At 44.2% G+C, this 24,660-nt stretch overlaps 1 protein-coding gene across 2 annotated transcripts in view; it reads left to right on the forward strand.

Moving 5' to 3' along the window:
- prr36b (proline rich 36b) overlaps positions 1-24,660 on the forward strand; it is an 88,114-nt gene that overhangs the window by 48,223 nt on the left and 15,231 nt on the right. For both annotated transcript variants that reach the window (XM_080446078.1, XM_080446079.1), the window contains exons 2-4: positions 4,372-4,543; positions 5,333-5,933; positions 8,167-8,245. In XM_080446078.1, the coding sequence (XP_080302204.1) occupies positions 4,499-4,543; positions 5,333-5,933; positions 8,167-8,245 (725 nt within the window). In that variant the 5' untranslated portion in view covers positions 4,372-4,498. The remainder of the gene's footprint in view (positions 1-4,371; positions 4,544-5,332; positions 5,934-8,166; positions 8,246-24,660) is intronic.

Genomic DNA, 24,660 nt, shown 5'->3' on the forward strand with positions numbered 1-24,660 from the left:
GCTAGTATTTCTTGTTGGCGGGCCGGAAGCCATTTCGGTGGAAATAGCAAAACTCTTATAAACCCATATTATATGTGTCACATTATAGCTCCTCTGTGATACCACCTGCACCGTTCCACACATTTCTCTCCTCCTGTACATTTGCACACTCTCAGAGGTACAGACATGTAAGGGTCAATTTTTGGAACCCCCTATAGCTGGGGTCTTCAACGTTTTCAGCCCAAGGACCCCCTAGCTGAGAGAGAGAGATGAAGCAGGGACCCCCTCTATATTGTTTAAAATTATGTTTTAGATTCAACTTTTTTTGTTTACGTTTACTGTTCTTTTTTCCCTCTACACCTATACCTCTTAACCAAAAATAGCCGATCTACAAGCTCACAACGCCTCACGCTGCGAGGCGTTGTGAGCTTGTAGATCGGCTATTTTTGGCTAAAGTTCTCCTCAGGAAAGGGATGCTAGGGTTCAAGTGGTTAAGGTAAAAAGAAAAAATCCTATCACACAAAGATTTGGCGGACCCCCTGTAGTAACTCTGAGGACCCCCTAGGGGTCCCGGACGCCCTGTTGAAGACCCCTGCCCTATAGGAATCGGACCGTTGAGAGGTTAATCGTTAAAGGGCAAGACCACTTTGTTAAAGGTTTGGGCTGTGTAGTTACCTTACCATGGTGTAACAACAAAGGCGGACAAGAAATCAAAAATATCCATAATCCATTGATTAGAAATTGATCATTCAAAATATGCATTTACATTGTACGGTGAAACAGCTCTCAAAGTCACTCTTTTAGCACGTAAACGAACGCAAACAAAGTTGATTCAGACGATATAATAAAAAACCCATAATAAAAATGTTAACTTTCTGTTGATTTAGCTATTTTTATTTAGAAGAAACCCCAGACTGGATTTGCGGATCTTCAAATAGTAAAATCAACAGGAAGTTGCCATTTTTATTTAAAAAAAAAACAGTTCTGGCTTTGGTGATGTTCTATATTGTCTGAATCAGCTTTGTTTGTGTTCGTTTATGTGCTAAAAGAGTGACTTTGAGAGCTGTTTCACCGTACAATGTAAGTCAATGAGGAGCTGGATTTTGAATTATCAATTTCTAATCAATGGAGCAATTATTTTTGATTTGTTGTCCACCTTTTGGAGTTACACCATGGCAAGGTAACTACACAACACAAACCTCTACCAAAGTGGTCTTGCCCTTTTATTAAGGAACCGGAATTGTTTTAAATCCTAAAGTATCCCACCCCCCCAACTCGCATAACGTCAATTATCCCCCCCCCCTCCCCTTGTTCACACGTACTTCTAACCAGGGGCATAAAGTTAAAAAGAATCTCTTTCTCTGTATCTGTCCTGTGGTTCCATAACTGCGGTATTACTGCCATGACAACTGAAAATTCCCCCCTGTGGGATCAATATAAAAGCTCCATCTATCCCTCTCTTCCTTCCACCGCATGTCATCATCACCGCTGACCCCCCCAGTTCTTCTGTGTTTGAGGCGGTGACTTCATTCTGTCCTAACTAACACCGTGACTCACTTGACCCTGGGGGGGATGGGGGGGGGGACACCAATTTGTTGCCTCGGCCATAAAGTCACGACACACAATATTCCCTTTGTCCCCATGCCTCCCCTCGAAGCATCTCATGACCCAGTTTGAGCGCTCCCACTCGTTGGGAGAATGTCCGTCTTCTTAACGTAACTCTTTTGATGTGTGTTATGACACACCAGTGTATATATGTGTGTGTGTGTGTTATCATTCATCTTATCGTGGCTGTCGGGCGAAAGCTTGTATCACCGATACTTCAACTTTGTATGTTATTTTTGTCATTTAATGCCTTACTTCATCATCATACAAAAGTGTCACGTGAAAGTAGTGAAAATAGCCAATTCACAAGCTCACAACGCATCGCATCGCGACGCGTTGTGAGCTTGTAAATTAGCTATTGTCACTACTTCTGAACAATTTGGTTCCATTTCCTTCTGAAAGTAACAGTTTTTTGGGGGGATATACAAGGTTTCCACCTTTTTTTTTGTTGTTCTGTGGTATATTATGGTTCTATATGGCCTCCTGTACTGTACTGAACTGTATGTCCTCTAGGGCTGTTTCCTGGACAATGGGACGGTACATCCTGTCCCCTATGCCCCTAATCTCCCCCTGCAAAACTTCATCGTGTTTGCAGATGATCTCAGCTCATGACAACATATCGTCCCGTCTGCCTTCCGGGCAGAAACCTTGTATCTCCACATTTCATTTTTTGTAGTGTTTTCTCCATAAATGAATGCCCTATTTCATGCTTATGACATATGATGTCGTGCAGAAGTAGTGGACATAGTGGACATAGCCCGGTCCATAAGCTCACAAGGCAGCGAGATGCAACATGTGAGCTAAGCTTGTAGATCTGCTATTTACCTTTCTTTTTTTTTTACAATGACGCCATGCCCAAAATAGGAAGGCCAGGTTGAAAGATGTGAAGTGTGTCTGTGGGTTTTGTAAATAAACCAATAAAAAGTATTAACTAATTGAGAGCTTGTGACTATAATGTCTTCACTGGATCCATTGGAACGCAGGTTCTTTTTTTATATTCCTGGCAAGTAACGGTTTTGGACATACAAGGTTTCACGCAACTGTGTGTGTGTGTGTGTGTGTGTGTGTGTGTGTGTGTGTGTGTGTGTGTGTGTGTGTGTGTGTGTGTGTGCGCGCGCGCAGCAGATGTACGCCATGACTTTTATCTGATCCTGCATAGCTACGTCTGCTGCTATCCTGTCTGGTCTTGTTCTGTGATTTGACTGACGTTCTGCTAAATTCCCTGCTGTCTCTCATGGATCAATGTTGACAGACTGATCTCAGTCATTGGAAATGTCTTTTTTAATTTCTGAAAATGTTAGATTTATTTAAACTTGTCATATAATTAATAATAAAAAAAAAAAATTAGAAAACAGACTGATATTATCTCATGACCCATGAAATGTTTCAAAAGAAAAAAAAGCCTGGGGGAACCTTGCAGGAACGGTGGTTTAGGAGTGGGAGTGAACCTTGTTATCTCCTAACCAATCAGAGTGCATAGGGGCGTCGCTCTAAATTTGGTGACGTCGGCGTGTTCCGTGCACAGGCCGGAGGGGAGGCGGGGACATAGATTGGTGAAGCAATAGGAAGCGGCGCTGGTACCGAGCGCAAGGCCTTGGATCCGCCCTTCAAGACCATCGATAGGGCTGGCTCCTCCAGTCTAGTGTTGTACTGGTGACTAATGTGTGATCAATTTTGTAAAGTTGACCGGAGGTCGAGACTCCAAAAACAGTCAGAAATTGCTCTTTTGTGGTTTTTATTTCTCCCCACTTCTCCTCCACCAAATTCAGTGTAGACGTATTCGAATAACAAATAATACTGGCCAAAAAATACGAACATAATGAACTCAGGAAATTAATGCAAAACTTAACAAAAAGGAAAAAGAACAAAACAAAGCGCACTAGGCTACACCCCTCTGAGGGGGCCCTGGCAGCTCTTACTGGGCTCTCGGCCCGCCCAAGCATAACTGAAGCTCTGACTCTGCTGTCTCCTTTTTATAGGGGAGGATCCTACCACAACAGAGGCAGCAATTAACCTTCAAAAATAGCTTATCTACAAGCTGACAAATATATCATGAATAACCAAACACATAAATAGATATTGTACTTTCAGACTGAACACCATTTTGTGTTTGAATTCATTTCCGAAGACAACAGAATACTTTGCCCATAAACATTGTGAAACACCCCTCCTCCTCTACAGTACATGGCACCTTCCACTGGGACCTCCCCTACTTAATCTACATGGTTTGGTCCATGCTCTGTTTAGCAGTTCAACCCACAGTGCCAGTACTGCAGAGGAGTTACAGGTGACAAACAATGAGCAACTCCTTTTAACACAGGTTACACAATAAACTGAATGTTTTATCCCTGTAAAGTCTGTGTGAATTACTTGTGAATTTGTGAATGCATTCAACAGTATTGACATTATAGTATTGACATTTTGTTAGGACATATCTGCCACACTTCCAACAGTTGCTCCAAACCGGCCGGTGGTCTTGATTATGAATTGGACGCAGCTGTGTGGTGTTTGTGTGCGTGCAATGCCCTTAACCCATGTGTCTTTATGTATAGGGCACGGGTTGCCCCGTGACATTAATTTGACTTAGGTTTACGAGTGCATAAATAGTAGGAAACATGTTTGTATAGGAAATGACTAGTTTTTACCTCACCTGCAATTTAGTTCATGAATCCATCAGCCACACGTTCTCTTTGGACTGATTCAGAACATCTGACAGTATGCCGAAATCACATGTTCAGTGGTGATCTTTGTGTTTTGCTTGACTCCCTGCTCTTGTCTCTCCTGCAGATCATTGTGTGTCCTCCAGTGAGCCGGTCAGCTGTGCGTTCCCTGCGGCCCAGCGAGCGTCCAGTCGCCCAGAACCCGCTCCGCTCCGCAGAGACGGACGGCACGCCACCGCTAAACTCTTGGCCACATGAAGCCGGACGGAGTCGCCACGGCCGCGATGGAGCCAATGGAGGTGATTGAGACCAGTGGTTCTTAAACTTTTTCATGTCAAGGACCCCAAAATTAATATTTATTTGCCTGCCGTTTTGTGCCTTTTAACAACACAAATCTTGTATGGGGTATACAAGATTTGTGTTGTTAAAAGGTTTAAAAAATATAGAAAATTTCACATTTCCTTCAAGATGTTTTTGAAAACATCTACACGCTCACGACACGTCACATTGTGACACGTTGTGAGCTTGTAGATTGGCTATTTTCAAATAGCCAATGTATGTAGGGTTAAAGTTGTTAAACTGATTATAATTGTTTTAGACTGTATATTTTTATATTGTAACACATTTTTCTAGAGACTTCCTGGAGCCCCCTCAAGGACCCCGGGTCCACGGACCCCACTTTCAGAACCAGCGTTTTTTTTGCTAGGTTTGATGTTTACGTGGTAAACTATGTTTACGTGGTAAATAGTGCCTTTGAGCCTTTAGACTGTTCTCTCTGCACTTTATTCATGTGAATGTTTACCTTTTTTGTGTATTGACTATAGCAGTGGCTCTCAAAGTAGAGTCCAGGCAGGGACCCTCAGGGTCCAAATGGGCCCTTACAGGTCTGTAACTCTGGGAGCATACAAATGGAACCAAATGAACCCTTAAGGGTTCATTTGGTTCCATTTGTAAGCGCTCAGAGTTATGGGGGTCCTTGAAATGTAAAGGTTTGTGAACCCATGGACTAAAGTTCATACTGACTCTGCTTATTCCGATTTCACACAAGAGCGTCTGCTAAATGCCTACATTGTCATTGTAAACTGTAGGTTCTAGACTCCAACGCAGCCAATGAGGTGGGAGGCGGGCCTGACCAGGAGGAGGGGCATGTTCAGGGCGAGGGGGAGGTGACCACGTCGGAGATGGCCCAGGTGGTTGAACCTCAGCAGCAAGAGGCACCAGCCACCGAGACCATCAAGAACCCCAAGGCGGACCCCAAGGCGGACCCCAAGGCGGACCCCAAGGCGGACCCCAAGGCCAAGACAGGGGCCGGCAAGACCAACGGGGCCAAGACTAAGGCCCCCGCCGGACCCGGCCTGGCCAAGGTCGGCTCGCGGCCCAACACGGGCCCGGGCCGCCTCGCCAACGGCGTGTCCAAGCCCCAGACCAACGGAGTGGCCAAGAAGGGCGCCGGCGCCGCTGACAAAAAGAGCGCTCCCGCTACCACCACCACTGCTGCAGCCAGGAAGCCGCCAGGCTCAGCTCCGCCTTCCAGGACCGCCGGCGCCGCCCCCAAGGCCGCTGAGAAGAAGCCCGTCGGGCTCAGCCGGCCCGCTACCGCCCCGACCACCAACGGCGCCGTCAAGACGGCGGCCAAGAAAACCGCGGCCACCACTAGCGCCACCACAGCAGCGGCCAGAAAGCCTGCGGGTAAGCCTGGGAAATGACCACAGTCATTTTATTATAATAATAAGAAACCTTGATCATGCTACAACGTCAAACAAAAGCATCAAAAGTAGCAGATCCAAAAGATGGCTTGTTTCCAGGCTTAAAATAATGTATCATTTTTTTTCTGAAATCTCTATGGGTAAAATGAATGGGGTTTGTATGTGTTAGAATCAGAATACGAGTCAACTTTGTTGTCACTTTACAGGTTTACAGGTTTAAAGAAGTGGGTGAATTTTGTTTTCTTTCTGCGAATTACCATCATTCGTAGTTTTCAGGAAAAAAAGTGTGGAGAGAGGGAGAGCGAGGTGAAAACACCTTTAGATTTGTCTTTGACCCGTTTCTTTCCGATGTGCACATTTATACATATCGCATAAAAGAGTAGCAGGTATGTACATGAGGTTAGACATAAGGTGCAAAAAGTAAGGTAGGCAGTAGGTCTATATCAGGGGTCTTCAACGTTTTCAGGCCAAGGACCCCCTAGCTGAGAGAGAGATGAAGCAGGGACCCCCTCTATATTGTATAAAATTGTGTTTTAGATTCAACTTTTTTTGTTTACGTTTACTGTTCTTTTTTCCCTCTACACCTATTACCTCTTTGCCAAAAATAGCCGATCTACAAGCTCACAACGCTGCGAGGCGTTGTGAGCTTGTAGATCTGCTATTTTTGGCTAAAGTTCTCCTCAGAAAAGTGATGCTAGGGTTCAAGTGGTTAAAGGGACACTTCACCCCAAAAAAATGTTTCAATGGGTTAGTCACCCCATGGAGACTTGAATTCATGGATATTTTTTAGTTTGTCTAATTCCTAAGACAATAATTTGATGACCAGCTGACCGGTAGGCAGCGGTTCCGGTAGGAGACACAACGAGTCGTTGTGTCTCCTACCGGAACCGCTGCCATTCATCAAATTATTGTCTTAGGAATGAGACAAAAGACTAAAAAAATATCCATGAATTCAAGTCTCCATAGGGTGACTAATCCATTGAGAAGGGTGAAGTGTCCCTTTAACCCATTAAGACCGGAGACGCATCTGTGTCATTTTAAGATTTCTTTAGCTATTCAAAAATAGCAGATATACAAGCTCATAGCGTGGCACCGAGTGCCGCGCTACGAGCTTGTAGATCTGCTATTTTTGTAAAATCGTGAAAATTTTTGCAAATCTTTGAATATATATTTTTTAAAGCGTTAGGATTTAGAAAGCATTTTTTTAATCGGCCTCAGGTCTTAATGGGTTAAGGTAAAAAAAAAATCATATCGCACAAGATTTGGCGGACCCCCTGTAGTAACTCTGAGGACCCCCTAGGGCAGTGTATATCAACCCTGGCAAACGTCCCAATTTTGGGCCGGGGCTACTGCTGAGGTGTGCCGCGCCGTTTGAAGAAGGTTTGAAAAAATATCATTTTGGAAAAAAAAAACTTTTTTTTTTTAAACAATAATAATAATCAGGCATGCAAACAGCCCCGAGGTGAAAAGGGTGACAAAATGCTGGTTTTTTTCGGGTCAGGTGTCACACTATTGCCCTATTTGGATTCAAAACGGCTAGTGGAAGCTGAAAAGCTACAAGTTTGCATGTCTGAATAATGCAAAAACTGAAATATTTGTTTGCATTTGCTTTTTTTCTCCCCCATATATTTTCATGATAAAAAAGTGCGTATCGTATCGAAATCGTATTGAAGTTGTGTGGCCAATATCGTATCGTATCGTTTCGTGAAATTAGGCACACCCCTAGTGTGTGTATATAGATATACCGTATATATATATATATATATATATATAATTATATATATATATATATACCGTATATCTAGGTGTGCCCTGGGATTTTTTTGGCTATGCCAGGTGTGCCTTGGCACAAAAAAGGTTGATAGACACTGCCCTAGGGGTCCCGGACCCCCTGTTGAAGACCCCTGGTCTATATGTATAGTCTAATGTGCCAGTGACATAGTAAGCCCACGAGGTAAAAAAAAGAAATGAAAAGCACTGCTCGTGGTTAGACATGCTTGACTGACTCTGCCGCTGCTACGTGTGTACGTTTGCCCTACATCCCCAGGACATGTGTGAAGGAACTGTGTCACCATTTATACATTCATGTATGAGAGAATTATACCGTATAGAATGGCTGTTCTTTCTGTGTTCTTTGTCTCGTTGGCTTTGTTTGTAAGCGCTCACTTTTTTTTGTACCTCCTGCCTCCTTCTCTTCTCTCTCCTCTCTCCTCCAGCTCCTAGGCCTCTCTCTACAGCTCCTACCAAGCCGAGTCCCACCACCTCAACCAAGCCCCCCGCTTCCAAGACCACAAGGTGGGTCCAACATCGGTGTAGGGCTCCGAGCCCCTCGCTATAGCTAGCCCACACAGCTACATTTACACCCGTGCTACATGCAAAAAAAAGAATAAAAACTGTACGATAAATGAGCGATTGTACTGGATAAACTTGGCATCACAAAGCTCCCCAGTGGCAAGCGAGGGGGGGGGGGGGGTGCCTGTTCACATACTCGGCCACGGGTTCAGGAAGGTCTCTATTTAAGATAAAACACCCGAGTGAGAGACAGAGACAGAGAGAAAGCCCCCCCTGGGGCCGTGGAGGCAGAAGTAGGCCGGCTGCACATCCAAAGTCAACACAGACCCTGGGAGCAATGCTTCATGGGAGGTTTGCTGGGAGTTGATGCAGGAAAATCCTCAGTGTTTTAAGCTTCATTCAATCCCTAACTTATTGTAATGACTAAAATTGTATTTGAACCAATTGGTATTGTAGAGTATGTTAACACATTGACTGCCAGAGTTTATTCATAATGTACTCACCCCTGTGCCAGCAATTTGCGTGTTTTATATATTTTTTGTTTTGTAATTTTTCATTCAAATACATTCTCTGATTGTGTTGTCGACAGTTCCACCAGTAGAGAGCAGCAAATCCAAACATTGATCACCTCGCTCGCCCCCTCCCAAACAGGCCCACGTCATATCCGGTCATTCACAGGATGTGACGTTTTCGACAATCCCTGTCCCGCTGATCGGCCTGAAAACGATGTGATACACTACGACGATGACTGTTAGTCACCCGGACCAAAGAAAATAGAAGTTGAGCTGTCCGTTCGTTTTTTATACCGTGTGAAAAACCGTGTTTTTCCTTATTCTGGCCGAAAATCACCGGAGAAAAACAACGTGACCCGGAAATTATATATTTTTTTTACATCCGGCTCCGGGTGAGTGTGACGTAAGTGGAAAACGAAAGTGTTGATGAGAAATAAACACAGCCGTGCGATCACAGATTAAACAATGAAAATTCAAAAGAACGCATCAATGCGTTCTTTGGAATCCTGGCACTCAAGCAATGGATTTGAAAGAACGCATCGATGCGATCTTGGCACTGTATGTGTTAAGCAAGGGATAATTGACGGGTAGCTGGTCATTATTGAAAAATAAATCCTGACAGGGTGATTATGATAATAGAATAATAGAATAGCATTATAGAATAATTTTTTGGGTACTGCATCGTCTATTTCTCGCTTCAAATGTTTTCAAAAACATTCTTGAGAGCAACGTTTAGTTGTAAATGACATGGTGTGTTTGTTTACATGGTTGACATATTGGATACAGCATAAAATCAAGCAGCACAGCAGGTGCTCTTAGTCTTTGATTAGACAGCGGTCTGTTATTGAGCTCATCGGTCATACAGAAATAACACACCACTGAATTCAGCGATTGACCAATCAGAATCAAGCATTCAAACAAGCCGTGTAATAATACAATGTAACATCTCTGTCGGGTGGAAACCGCATAATGTCCAAAACTGTAGTATGATCGAGTAGGGCGTTAATTAACGGAAAAAACACAAAACGTTAAACGATATGGAGAGGTTTCTGCGCGACGGCAACGATAACTAGTACATTGTGCAATGGTTGGAGGTGGTCTCCCTACTCTTCTATTTACATCCTGGTGTCGGATAGGACACCTGCCGGTTGACAAGTAGTACTGCCTGAAGCTCATACTGTATGTGCAATATCTGACTGAGAGAGAGAGTTGTATCGACCCAAAAGAGAGGTAACATTGATAACAGTCTCCTCTGACAACATCAGGTAGTCTTCCAGGCATACTCAATTACGCTTACTCAAGTGTGTGTGTGTGAGAGAGAGAGATGTGCCTTGATGGAGCCATAAATCTCTCCTCTTCTTAATCTCTTTAATTAGATTTAGGCCTTTTCCCTTCGTGCTGCCATGCATTCATTCATGGTTGGTATCAGATGAGCAGCACAGCGCCTGGCACACACACACACACACACACACACACACACACACACACACACACACACACACACTGAATGAGTCAGTCTCGGATGAGTGCACCACACACGGCCATCTGACACGCACGCTCACTCATACGCACGTGCACACACACACACTGGATGTTCCACTTATCAGACATGTAGAATTGCAAAGCAAATACAGACTCTCTCCCAAAGCGACAGCAATCTAATTACACTGGGAAATCGTCCGTGTTTAACTCTGAGAGAGTACACAGGTCCATTTGGTTGCATTTGTAACTATATATTGTATAACCATTTGAGATAGAAATGGATATATTCACACCAACGGTTTTACTGTGTGGGCATGTGAAAGATTTTTACAGATTTGTCGCTTATTGTGCTTTAACACTCTGATGTAGAGCTGCAAAAAAAAACACTATATACACAGTATACTAGCCCATACCTGTCATCCGGGCTATGGGACTGCAACCCACGACTACAGATCCCGTTGCCTGTGAGGACCGTTCACTAAACGCTAATAAACAGCTTCAATTTGGGGAAAGTGAAGAATTGGCTGTGTCACTCTCTTCATATGCCAATGGTCAATGTCCGTGTGCAAGTTCAGATCAATTGGTCAACCCACTGAGGAGGAAACGCTGGTTCAGACAGACAGAGGTTTCTTAATGTTATAGTAGGAAGTAGGATAGGATTAATTAAGCCCCCAGAACCGAGAGGGAGCAGTGAAGCTTATTGGACGTGGTGGCCGATCATAGGTACTGCAGCTTATTACGGCTGGGGCCAGACACATGAACGAGCGAAAACGGTTTCGACCAATGGGCTCGGCTCACGAGCTTGCGCACGGGGTTGCGCACGGAGGTGACACTACTGTGCATGCGGGACCACAGAGTGACACATAGGCCCCAAATAGGCCCCGCCTGTCACATTACCCAACCCGGAAGAAGTGCTGGAAAAGGGAGTGCGCTGGGTGAGCAACTCCATACAAGTGAATGGGCGGGATTTTCGTTACCTCTCCATTATTTTTAACTCTATAGATAGGATATGTTATATCGTTATAACCTCCATATTTTAACTCTGTCGTCCTTGCGCGTCATCGGGGGACACTGGGGTGATGTCTTCGTAAAGCGGTCTTGGAAGTAGTTCTGCATAGACCAATGTGTGCTTGCACACAGCGGGCGTTTTATCCATCACTTCTCTCCTTATCGTCGTAGGTAACACTAAATCCGTATCGCACCGGTACAGCACTGAAACCATGCTGGCAGAGCCTACTGTCTTAACTGTACGGTAGTTTGTCTAGTCCACTTGTCATTTCTGACACTGACTGACAGTTGCACTCCACTCTCCATCCCCGTCAATTGAGCTGTCACTGGGTAATTGGCGCCAGGCCCCCCTCCAGTAACTAGATTTGAAACGAACAATGCATACACGCCCCGAACCTTTGACTAGCGAACAGGCCATGTACATTTTGAACAGGCCATGTACATTTTGAACAGGCCATGTACATTTTGAACAGGCCATGACAAAAATGGAAGAGAAGATTTTCGATTACTGCATTTATTGCTGTCAACATGGAGAAGCCATCGACAATCGCTTTGTCAGCACATTTTAACATCCCTAAATTGAATTGTACACAATGGCACGCGCACGCACACACACAGGCTTTTGTTCTCACGCTCTCCCCTTGAGAATTACCCCCAAAATTCAATTAAGACTGGCATCTCCGGGACGTACTTTGCACTCTGTTAGATACCGTATCTCTGTCTCTTGGATATCTCTGTCTAGCTAATGTCTGGTCTGTCAAAGCCAGACGACTATTCCACAACCTTCGAATGCTACATAGAGCATTGGTTCTCAAAGTGGGACACACACACACACACACACACACACACACACACACACACACACACACACACACACACACACACACACACACACACACACACACACACACACACTCTCTCAATCTTTACGATACAGTATGTTAATGCAATATAAATTAAACATTTGGGATGGTTGTATTTGGTCTTCCTACTCTAATATTGAGGCATTTAGATCGTGTCAAATGTCATGTCTCACCTAGACACAGGGTCTGAAAATGTTGACCTGATGGTGAAGATTAAATTTATCCCCTGAGCAAGCAAGCAGGCTCTATTAGCTCAATGGTAAAAATGTCAGCACTTGCCCAGGAAACCAGGTTAAAATCTGTGGTAGAAGAGGAAAGTTACATAATGCTGCTCCAAGTCATTTTGCTGGGGACCCCTTGTGTGTGTGTGAGATAATGCAGTCTAGTAGCTTCTTTTGGGCTTGTTTTCGTAGACCTAGCCGCTTGTTTCTGTCTCACACAATCTGGCAACACTGTTGGGGACCAGTCAGTCAGACGGACATCGATCTTAACGCTTGGCTTAGAAAATAATGGGGACTTTCTGCACGTCACCCTTTTTTCTTTCGCTGCCATGTTGACCTTGGCTTTTAATGGTTTGACACGCTTTGCAGGAGTCTCGCCAGAGCCAGCTAATGCCAGTCAATTTGTTGGAAGCAACAAAAGCTTGAAAATAACACGTCTCTTAACAAGCACTGGCAGCAGTTCAGTGTAAAAGCCAAATGTACTGTACAGTATGCTCTGTAGCGCCACGCTGTCACACAACAAGTGATTTACGAGCTAATTAGAAGCTAACAATGATGTTGTAATCAAAAGGTTATTGTGTCTGAAGGGAATTATTTATGGTTTATTTTGACATGAGTGTGTATTATCACTCTGTCTGTCTCTCTCTCTCGCCCTCTGTCCCCCATGTGTGTGGGAGGCGTTTGTCCTTGTCTTTGCAAAAGGTGTGTGTCCTGTGCTTGTGTAGTGCATAGTATATAGGCTAATATTATGTGCGAATGGGCATATCTGTGTGTGTGTGTGTGTGTGTGTGTGTGTGTGTCCTGTTTGAAGCTGCTTGCACTCGGTACTCAGGCAAACCCTCCAGTGTGATTGGTGAGACAGTCCAACTGGTGTTAGGACACTGTGTTCCTACATGAATGCCTGTGTGTTCTGTAAAGATCAACCTAGGGCTACAGCTCTGTTATTTTCTTAGCGATCATTACTTTGTCAATTAATCAATTCATTGTATTATTGTCTCCGCCAGGCCGAAAGGCATGGCGAGAGAGTATGTTTTGCACCCTGTCCATGTGTCCGTCCGTCCGTTAGCAGCTAATCTCTGGCACCGTTGGCCCGGTCGCTGCAAAACTGTGCACACACTCCCTCGATGCCAATTCAGAACCTCTGCCCAAAATGTTTCACATGGGCCTGTTATAGCGCCACCAGGAGGTCGATTTGTGCAAAACCCATTTATTATATTACTCCTACAGATTTTATCTAAACATCACGCAAATCGTTACACAGTATCTCTATAGTCATGTGATCAAACCGGATCTGTCCGATTTTCACAGCAAAAGGTCGTCGGGATCGAACCCGCGACACCCTGTCAAGCTGGATTACCAGCGTATGTGGTATGCGCCTGGACCGCTAGGCCAGCGGGTGCCCAATTAATGCATTTTTTTAAATATATTTGTATCTTTTTAATTTGTATATACTGTATCAACGAATCGATTATCCACCTATACTTATTCACACAACAGTGTTGTGCAACATATCTAAATATAACGCGGCGTGATGCCGTACGTTCTGAGCTTGTAGATCGGCTGGCACTACATTTTCAGAATTACTTTTTTTTTTTTTTTATCAATAAAATCAATTGGTTCCATTACCCGTTGCACCCTTAGATCAAACCACGTGAGCAAGGCATTGATCACCAAGCACACAGTATGCAGCATGCAAACCGGAGTGTTACTGTGCATGTTGTAGTGTATGTATAGGTGTTACTGTGCATGTTGTACTGTATGTATAGGTGTTACTGTGCATGTTGTAGTGTATGTATGTATAGTTGTTACTGTGCATGTTGTACTGTATGTGGTGCCATGATGCCCGCAGAGCAGGAGCTGTGTGTTCTAATTAGCATGCAGAGCATGTGTGGACCTCACGGGGCGTTCCTTATTACTGGGTGTGTGTGTGGGTGTGTGTGTGTGGGTGGGTGGAGGTACTGCGGGCTGGGTGGAGGAGGTGGAGGAGCAACGTGTCCGGAGCTCACGTGCATCTCAGATGTTCTGTCTCTCTCTCTCTCTCGCTCTAAATGATGCATGGCTGCTGCACCTCCTCATCCATGCTGCCAGGAGACCCTGGTGAGAGTCAGGGCTGTGCATGCAGAGAGAACAAGGGGTGTGTGTGTGTGTGTGTGAGCCAAATGGCCCCACTTGTATAGTAGAGAAATAGACATTGTGTTAAAAAATATTATTTTATTTTATGGTTCCAAACATACTTTTAGAGTTGGGTATTTATGGGTTGGGGGTTAGAGATATGCTTCAGTGACGCACACCGGAAATAGGTGATCTACCAGCTCCCCGCGTTGTGGAGCTTGCAGATCAGCTATTTCTGGGGATAACTCCGGCGTTAGGGTTACAAATGGCAAAAAGGTAAACATTTATAAAATTACCTACCTGAAATATTGATGTCCTCACAAGTATAGTAATACAAAGTGTGTGTGTGTGGACAGGAAGACCACAGTGCCATGTTGGTGTGACACCTCAGTGAAAGATGTTATATAGCAACACTCTGCCGTTGAAGGACATGGCAAGGGCGACGCTCCATTTGCACTTGGCCGCATAAGACTGGCACGCAACTAAAGTATAAATCAGATTGAAACCATCTCAGGTTTTCCTTGCAGTGAAATACTGCAGCGCACAACGAGCCCTCGGAGCCCATTTCTCCGCCAGGCCAGGTAGTAGAAGTCAATCTTAGACAAGCAGGATGATATATGAAAAATCGGACAGGTCAGTCTTGATGACAGGACCATAGAGACAATTTGTACCGATGTTTGGATAAAAATCTGTAGGAGTAATATAAGAAAATGTGTTTAGCAAAAATCTGCTTCCTGGTCGCGCTATAATAGGCCAATGTGCAAAAGGTGGCATTTCTTCCTCTGCCTAGTGGGAATGTGCGTGCAAAGTTTCACGGCAATCGGATGCTACATTCATGATTTGAGGCATTTTGTTCACAACAAGCCGCTCCTGCAGACTTTAGATGCCAATCTTAGCCAATCAGGATGGAATATGAAAAATCTGACAGATCCGTCTTGATCAAATGACTATAGAGATACTGTGTCGATTTGCGTGATGTTTGGACACAATCTGTAGGGGTAATATCAAATAATGTGTTTTGCAGAAATCGGCCAGCTGGCGGCGCTATAACTTTGTGGCAGAGGTTCTGCTCTGGCATCCAAGGAGTGTGTGTGTGCGCAGTTCCACGTCGATTGGGCCAACGGTGCCGGAGATTAGCTGTTCACAGGCGCACGCGCGCGCACACACACACAGTCGGGGTGAAATCATAGTCTCCGCCATGCCTTCGGCCTGGCGGAGACAATGAAACAAAAACATATTACGTAGTCATTTGGTTCACGTTTATGTTTGACAACATACCCACTAGAAAGGGGTGTTCCAACGAAGCACAAACTCTCTGCCAGCAGCCACGCCCCAATAATAATTACACTGTCTAAAGCAGGAACGTCAAACTGCGTCCCTCTCCTCCGTCTGTCTTTGTCCGGTGCGTGTGCACACATGCACGCTCATCATAGGTGCACGAGGTGTGGCATCTCTCTCCCGCAAGCGTGCGTTCTCTCTGTGTGTGTGTGTGTGTCCGGTGCACATGCACGTACATAAGTGCCACAATCTTTGTGCCTCTCTCTCTCTTTGTGTTTGCTGTGCACGTGCACGCACGTACGCACGTCTAGGAGCCCCGGGTGTGGCGTCTCCCTTCTCTCTCTGTGTCTGGTAGGCATGCACATGTATCATACACTAAGCAAAAATTGTATTCAATACTATTAGAAGTGGTACTTTGGCTTGTAGTCATTTGGTGCTACTGTATGTTGATGTTGGGGGTTTGACATTGGCACATAGTGAAATTGGTGCTGCATAGCATCATTGTCTAATGACCCTTACGGGTCCATTTGGTTTCATTTTACACTCCAGAGTTAAATTATTATTAAACACCTGCATTACTTAATTAAATATTGTTATTTTGATCAACGTCTGCCTCTCCTACCACATCATACAGCATGGAATTGTGGCCAAAATCGTATCTCCAACGACAACAAAATATTCAAAGTCTTTGGGTCTGAGAGTCTAAAGCTCATCAAACGATGGTCCGTTGCTCAAATGCCGAATAAATAATGGGCCTTGATATGAAAAGGGTTGAAACCCACTGCTCTAAACCTTTCTTTGTACATTTTGAAAGGTAGGCCGGTGCCCTTTGGGCATCGTCCTACTCGGGGACCAACGCAAGTAGGGAACAATGCAAGTTGGGAACAATGCAAGTTGGGAATACATGCCGAGGTATACCCGGGACAGACAGACAGACAGACATTTTGTGAATGCATTTGTCTTTGGTACACAAGTTAACCCATTTAGACCGGGAAAGAATCTGTGTCATTTTTAGATTTCTTTGGCTATTCAAAAATAGCAGATCTACAAGCTCATAGCGCGTGGCACAGAGTGCCACGCTACGAGCTTGTAGATCTGCTATTTTTAGAAAATCGTGAAAATGTGTGCAAATCTTTGACTATACATCTTTTTTTTAAAGCAATCCTTTGTAACTCAAATCTTTGCTTCTGGGGATTCTACAAATGTCTTCTAAATCCTACCAGTTTTCTGAAAAACGTATGTTGCTATAATATCAGTGGTGCTCAAACTTGTTCATGTCAAGGACCCCCAAAATTATATGTATTAGGCCGCGGACCCCCATCTCAAAATATTTAGTTCCGGGGACCCCCATGAAACAAAGATTTGAGTGACAAATGTTCCCTTTACAAATACATATATATATATTCAAATATTCGTACAAATGTTCACGATTTTTCAAAAAATAGCACATCTACAAGCTCATAGCGAGGCACCGAGTGCCGCGCTATGAGCTTGTAGATCTGCTATTTTTTAATAGCCAAATAAATCCTTAACATGACACAGATTCTTTCCCGGTCTTAATGGGTTCACACAGTCGGAGTCGACAGTCAAAATGATATTCTTACCCCCGAGAGTGTACAAGTGGAACCAAATGGACCCGTAAGGGAGTGATCAGGTGGTCCCCTGGTCTCCTGTTAGTCACGCTGTGTTTGTCTCTGTAAATAACGCTCCCTCTGGGACCATGAGAACATTTGTACTGAAATGGCTTTAACCACTTAAAGGAGGAATGCCAAAACCCCAAAAATGGGTGGTATTATTTATTTCGAATCAAATGTCATCTAATATAAATGTCAGTGTTTTATCATTCAAGATAACAGTTGAATAATTATTGTTTACATTTTCCATTTTCTCTCATGTACCCCAGTAGTAACTCTGCGTACCTTCAGGGCCACTCAGACCCCCATTTGAAAAACACTGCTCTATAGCAATGAGCACTATGGAACAGTGGTTCTCAAGTTTTAGCACATTTAAGACCTTTTTTATACCTTGAAAAAATACCATTACTGCATCCAAAGTAATCAACAAACTATACTATAACCAGGGGTGCACATAACTGGTGCGCAGGTGTCGTGAAAATGCATGCTGCGCGGCACATCAGACGAAGGGAAGCGCATTCGCGTACCAACCGCTGGGACAGGAATTTACTTCCGGAAGCCACACTCACACAATCATGCTAAAGCACGCGTCGGCCCCATATACACAGGCTTAGGGAGGGGACGCTTGCTGCACGTGATTGTGTGAGTGTGGCCTCGAATCCTTACACACAGACACAGTCAGTCGCGCAACTCGTGTTACAGGCACTCGTCACCGATAATGAACGCACCGTGATGGTGCAAAATATGCCGTGAACGTCCGAATGTGGCGGATAAAAGCAGCGCAGCACAGGGCACCAACCTTGGGGAGGGCACCAAACAGCGTAAAGGTCCCGGGGGCCACCGAACCGGGTCCGCGCTGAACCCCCCCCCCTATTTTGGGGGGTCCCCAGTTCAAATATAATTATGATTATCAGGTTGCGGCCTGAAAAGGTGGAGAACCACTGCTATAGAACATAACCTTTTAACAAAACAACTCACTTAACACCACCTTTTTAACGGGTTCCATTTGGTTCCATGTGTGCACTCTCAAGAGTTACATAAGCGCAGACAGGCTGGACAAGGCGTGTGCACGTCTTGTGTACTGGGCCTTCTGTTCCAGTCTGCAGCACTCCACTCGTAAATCTTGTGTCCTGCCGTGGGCGTGGCCTGTCTCTCTGTACACGCAGTCCTCTGCCGTCATCACTGTTTTATGGGCAGACAAGCCACACAGCTAATCACCAAATGGATCTGGTGGGAGGGGTGTGTGTGTCTTGAATGTAAGAAGATTTATGTATTTATGTGTGTGGTTGCTTCTGAGTGCACCGCGGGGGGGGGGGGGGGGGTGGGTGTGTGTGTGTGGGTGGGTGGGTGGGTGGGGTGTGTGCTACTGCTTACGTATGTCTGAGGGTGACGAGGCGGGTATATCTGTGTGTGTTGGTGTGTGCACGGAGAGAGTGAGACAGACAGACGGAGAGAGGGGGGGAGAGAAAGGGAGAGAGATGGAGGGACACGAGAGGGAGAGAGACAGGCAGGGAGAGAAGGAGGGAGAGAGAGAAAGAGAGAGAGAGAGAGAGAGAGAGAGGCAGGGAGAGGAGGGAGGGAGAGAGAGAAAGAGAGAGAGAGAGGCAGGGAGAGAGAGAGGGGGGAGACAAAGAGATGGAGGGTCGGTGGGAGGGGGGGAGGGACAGAGATAAAGTTGACAGGGTGTTTATGGTGCTCTTGACAGAGAGCCAGGTTAAATGAAGAGTCAAGTAGACTAATGACTATCCGTCACAGACAGAAACACCCTGTCTTCGTTATTATCGTTATTATATATAATATTATTATTATTATTACCAGCAGCACATAAAGTCATTACAATCATCCCCACCTTTACCAGCTGCATCATTAAAGTGATGAACTCATGAATGCATTACTAATTACAATCCCATAACATGCTGGTGAAATGGACCATTCTGCATGATGAGCTTCTACGTTGCCGTCGGGCAGAAACCTCTTATCTCCATATTTTAACTGTTATGTGTTAAATTAACGCCCTACTTGATCACACTACTGACCGCGTCGCACAGAAAGCATCAAAAGGAGCAGATCTGCAAGCTCGAAACGCGGCGCGAAGCGACGCGTTTCGAGCTTGCAGATCTGCTGCTTTTTGATGCTTTTGAATTTGAATCCTGAAAAGTAACCGTTCTGGACATATGAGGTTTCCACCCGACAGAGATGATATTTAGGTGCCAATGCTTACCATACCAGCAAGTGCGCCGTGACCTTTTTCAGCTCCGTGGCGTGTATGAGACATCCACATTCAGCCCCAATTTTATGTTCAGGCCATACGGGCCACCTATCGCGGTGCTTCTCGGAACATTTTCATGGCAAGGACCCCCAAATTGATATGCATTTGTCCACGGACCCCTATCTGAAAAGGTTTTGAACCCCATAAGAGATTATTTTGTGTTAAAACAAGGGACTTTGAGTAGTCCGAAAAGCGCTATTTGAATTGTATGTATTATAAAAAATACAAAAAAATATATATTATTTCGACAAAAATAGCCGATCTTTTAATAATATAATAATAATAATCTTTATTTATATAGCACCTTTCATGACATAAATGCAGCTCAAAACACTTTACAGAGCAAAAAACATAAAAAAAAAAATAATAATTATGTTATAAAACTATGGCTAATAACCGACGTATAAAACCGGGTTAGTGGTTAAACTGCTGATTAGTACCCCGGGGGTACTAACTTTTGAGAACCGCTGACCTTTTGAACCCAATTAAGGAGACGACGCAAGTAGCGTTGTTTTGAAGGCTCGCTCCGCATCCGACTGCAACCTCGGGCGCCCGAGTTGACAGCGATTCTCAATTACAGAATAATTAACGGCCGTGATTAAAATGATCCGAGCGTGGATGCGCCGCAGATGCCTTTTCATGGAGCATTGTCATGGCGGTTCCCGCGCCGCAGAGAGGCAGCTACTCATTCAACAACACGCAACCCAGGGGACGCTGTGGGCGCTGGGGGCGTGTTCTCTCCTCCGCGTCATAAGTGCCCATACCCTAGGTGGGGTTGGCGAAAGGGCCTTTCTGTGTGGAGTTTGCATGTTCTCCCCGTGTCTCCTAGGGTAGTTAATACCCTCACAAAAACATGCAGTAATCCTGGTCACTATACTGCCTCCCCCTGGCCAGCCGGGGCGCCTGATGGAGGGGAAAGGAACTGGTTGGAATAACGTGTTCCTTCCACGCGCTACGTCCAACCAGGGAAACTCTCCCCTGTCAGGTGACAAGAAGGTCAGTTGGCTCTCATGCATTGAAGGAGGCATGAGCTCGGCCCTGGCCTCCCTAGGTTGGCAGAGGGAAGGTAGTGCCCAGGATTACATAGACAATTAGCACTGGGTGTAAAAAATAGGGTTACAAAATCGTGGGATAAAAATTTAAAAAAAAAAAAAAAAAAAAAAAAACACGCAACCCTCTACTTTAAACCTTTCAACCATCCACAGGCATCTGTCATTTTAGATTTTAAAATGCTATTCGAAAATAGCAGATCTACAAGCTCATAGCACGGCACCGAGTGCCCTCTACGAGCTTGTAGATCTGCTATTTTTTGGAAAAGTCGTGAAAATGTGTGTAAATCTTTTTTTTTTTAAGCAAACATTCAAATTGAACCACTGATATAGGAACATAGTTTTTTTTTTAACTGTAAAGGTCCTTACACACCGGGGCGATTTTTTTCATGAGAATTATACTTTTTTTTTTAAAACCTTATAAAGTCAATGCAAGCTTCCACACCAGTTTCGCGGAGCGAAAAAAAAGCGTCTTTTAATTATTCGGAACGAGTCCGAATTTTGCGTATATTCGCATATTCGCCGGTGTGTAACCGCCTTTAGGATTTAGAAGATATTTGTAGAATCCCGGAAGCAAAGATTTTAGTAATTTGTTTTGCTTTAAAACATATATATTCAAATATTTTGCAAAAATTTGCACACATTTTCAAAAATGGCAGATCTGCTGCGCTATGAGCTTGTAGATCTGCTATTTTTTGAATAGCCAAAGTAATCTAAAATGACAGATGCGTTCCCGGATTGAAGGGGTTAAACTGCCTCACCACGCTCCCTGCACAACAACAGCCTCAGTCTTAATTCATATGTAACTCTGAGATGGTACAAATGTAAACAAGAGTTGAATTACAATGGTGTAATAACAGTGTAATAACTGTTATAGAGTTACACTGTTGTAATAGGGATCCCACGCGGTAAAATCAGTCAGTGTTAATGTATGCATATCGTTGTCAGTTTGAAACCCTGCATGTCCAAAACCGTTGTGAGCTTGTAGATCTGCTACTTTTTTTTAAAGACTTTGACACATTTTGAAAACATTGGGAAGAAAAACGTACTTCTAGTATTTGAAGTATATGTCCATGCCAATACATTGTGGTATTGCTGCTTATACTTAACCCATTAAGACCGGGCAGGGAACGCATCTGTGTGTCATTTTAAGATGTCTTTGGCTATTCAAAAATAGCAGATCTACAAGCTCGTAGTGCGGCACTCGCGCGCTACGAGCTTGTAGATCTGCTATTTTTGAAAATTTGTGTCAAAATCTTGGATTATATATTTTTTAAAGCGAACATTTGCCAAATATTTAGTTCCAGGAACCCCCAGAAGCAAAGATTTGAGTTACAAATGTCAGCCAAAAAAAAGAGGAACATTTCAAATATTTGCACAACTTTTCATGATTTTTCAAAAATAGCAGATCTACAAGCTCATAGCGCTCATAGCACTCGGTGCCGCGCTATGAGCTTGTATATCTGCTATTTTTGAATAGCCAAAGAAATCTAAAGTGACACAGATACGTACCCGGTCTTAAAGAGTTAAAGTAAAAAATAAAAGTCAGAGTAGTTCTTCCACCACAGACTGTCAATTTGGATTATAATCCACACATCCTGTGCCAGCCAGATTAACACCACGGCTCTCCCTGAATACACATCTATCTCCTTCCCGTGGTCTCTCCACCCACGCACAGTAAAACTCTTGAGTGTTGGTTTAACTCTCAAGAGGGTCAAAACGGGCCCTTAGGGGTCCATTTTATTGTCGGGCCCTTATGGATCCTACAGTAAATCTTTTAATTCCACTCATTCTTGTCCCTCACTGTCTGGACGTCTACCACAGGCTTATACGAAGCTTTCCCAAAACCCAGTAGCCTCATTTCACCTCTTAACCATTTAAGCCCCTAGTTTATACTCTGGCTGATCGAAAATGTCGAAAATGTTTCAAATATTTTTGGATTTTTTTTTTTTTTGGGGAAATAATATTTCCATAATAACATTATTATGTGAAAGATTTTGTGTGGTTAAACATCGGCCACTATCAGCGAACGTGTTATTATTTGCTGGCACATCGAGTCAACTAAGGCAGTGGCTCAAACTTTTTCATGCCAAAGACCCCCAAATTGACACCTATTAGCCCGTGGACCCCCATTTGCAAAGATTTGCCCGGGACCCCCATAGGAGAAGATTTTTTTTACGGCTCTAGCAGTGATTCTCAATCATTTTAATCTCAAGGACCCCCAGTTTGACTGTATATGCATAAGGCTACGGACCCCCATTTAATGGCATTTCTATCTCTGGGACCCCAATTTATATTAAAAAATCTACGTTAATGTAACTGTGAGAGTGTACAAACGGACCACACTCTCTGAGTTACAGACCTGTAAAGGTCCATTTGGTTCCTAACTCTCTATCATTTAGCTGGTGACCCCCTGGAACTCCCTCAAGGACCCCTGGGGGTCCCCGGACCCCACTTTGAGAACCACTGAACCAAGGCGAGTATCGGCAGACACCCATGTTGGGCCAAATTAATCGGTGCCTCCCTAAAATGAAGCCGGAACGGTGGAAGAAATAATCCGACAAAATAAATAAATGACTAAATCGATACCGTGTTTTGACTGGGTCTATAGGAACTCAACTTGTAATTAGCTTAGCCCGGAAGCGCCCTCATCACCTGAGCTCATACCGCTATAAGGATCTGATGCAAACTCGCTGGCCTAAATCTGGCCTTGCCGTCATGCTAGCGCGCTAATCAGATTAAACCGAAGAACGATCAATAGCTCGAGCTAAGTAGGGTTCATTAGAACAGAGTTAGTTACAGAGGCGGGCCTTTTTTTCCAGTAAGAGAAAGAGATCCAGTATCCATTAAGTTGGCCATATTAAGATGGAAACAATGGCTTGTTGTTGCCATGTTTGTCCCCGCGGGGTGTTGGTGTCAGCGACTGGGCTGGATAAAAAGCTTGTCCTTGTCTGAGACTCCATCGTTCCGCCAAGTGGTGTTTAACCCGTTCAAACCGGGAACGCATCTGTGTAACCATTATTTTTTACTTTGGCTATTTAAAAATAGCAGATCTACAAGCTCATAGCGCGGCACCGAGTGCTGCGCTATGAGCTTGTAGATCTGCTATTTCTTAAAAATCATGGAACATTTTTGCAAATCTTTGAATATATATATTTTTAAAGCATTTTTTTTACAAAAAATTTGAGATGGGGGGGCGCTGCCAAATACATATCATTTTGGGTGGTCCTTGACATGAAAATGATTGAGCACTTATGACATAGAAACATAGGTTTTTCGGGAAACTGTTTAGGATTTAGAAGACATTTTGTAGAATCGGCTTCAGGTCTTAATGGGTTAAAATCCCTCGCCCTCCCTCTCCCTCTCTCTCTCTCGCTCTCTCTCTCTCTCTCTCTCTCTCTCTCTCTCGCTCTCGCTCTCTCTCTCTCTCTCTCTCTCTCTCTCCCTCTCTCTCTCCCTGTCTCTGTGACACAGTAATGAGAGGGCACCTTTGTTTTTTGGTACAAGAAGATCATCGACTTGCCGCATCAGCGGGGACGTGCTCCAAATACGCCTGACACTTAGATTAATGGTGTTGTTTGTTGTTTAAGGCTTCATTGTGTGTGTGTGTGTGTGTGTGTGTGGGGTTTTTTTATTTTCTGATGGTCACAAGACCTGAAAATAATCCGCTGTGTGACAGTCAACGCCACTGACATGACTCTGCAATCCTGGGACTAGGGATGGGTTGATAATCGTTATTATCGTTTATCGTGATTGAAAAACTGCTCACAATAATCGTATCGCAGAGATTTTAATTTATCGTGAAATTGTCCTCCGTCATACACTAGGATAAATGAGCTTTTGTTGAGCTGCAAATTCAGTACCATTTAAACCCTCTATACTTGATAAAACTGACCTGTGAAGAGTGCATTTGGTATGCTCTTATTCGCCAAAAATAGCAGAAAATGATCAGAAAAACAGATCTACAATCTCACAACGCGTTGCAAAGCT

This window comes from Gymnoscopelus braueri, assembly GCF_963280865.1.
Source record: "Gymnoscopelus braueri genome assembly, chromosome: 13".
Classification (NCBI taxonomy): domain Eukaryota; kingdom Metazoa; phylum Chordata; class Actinopteri; order Myctophiformes; family Myctophidae; genus Gymnoscopelus; species Gymnoscopelus braueri.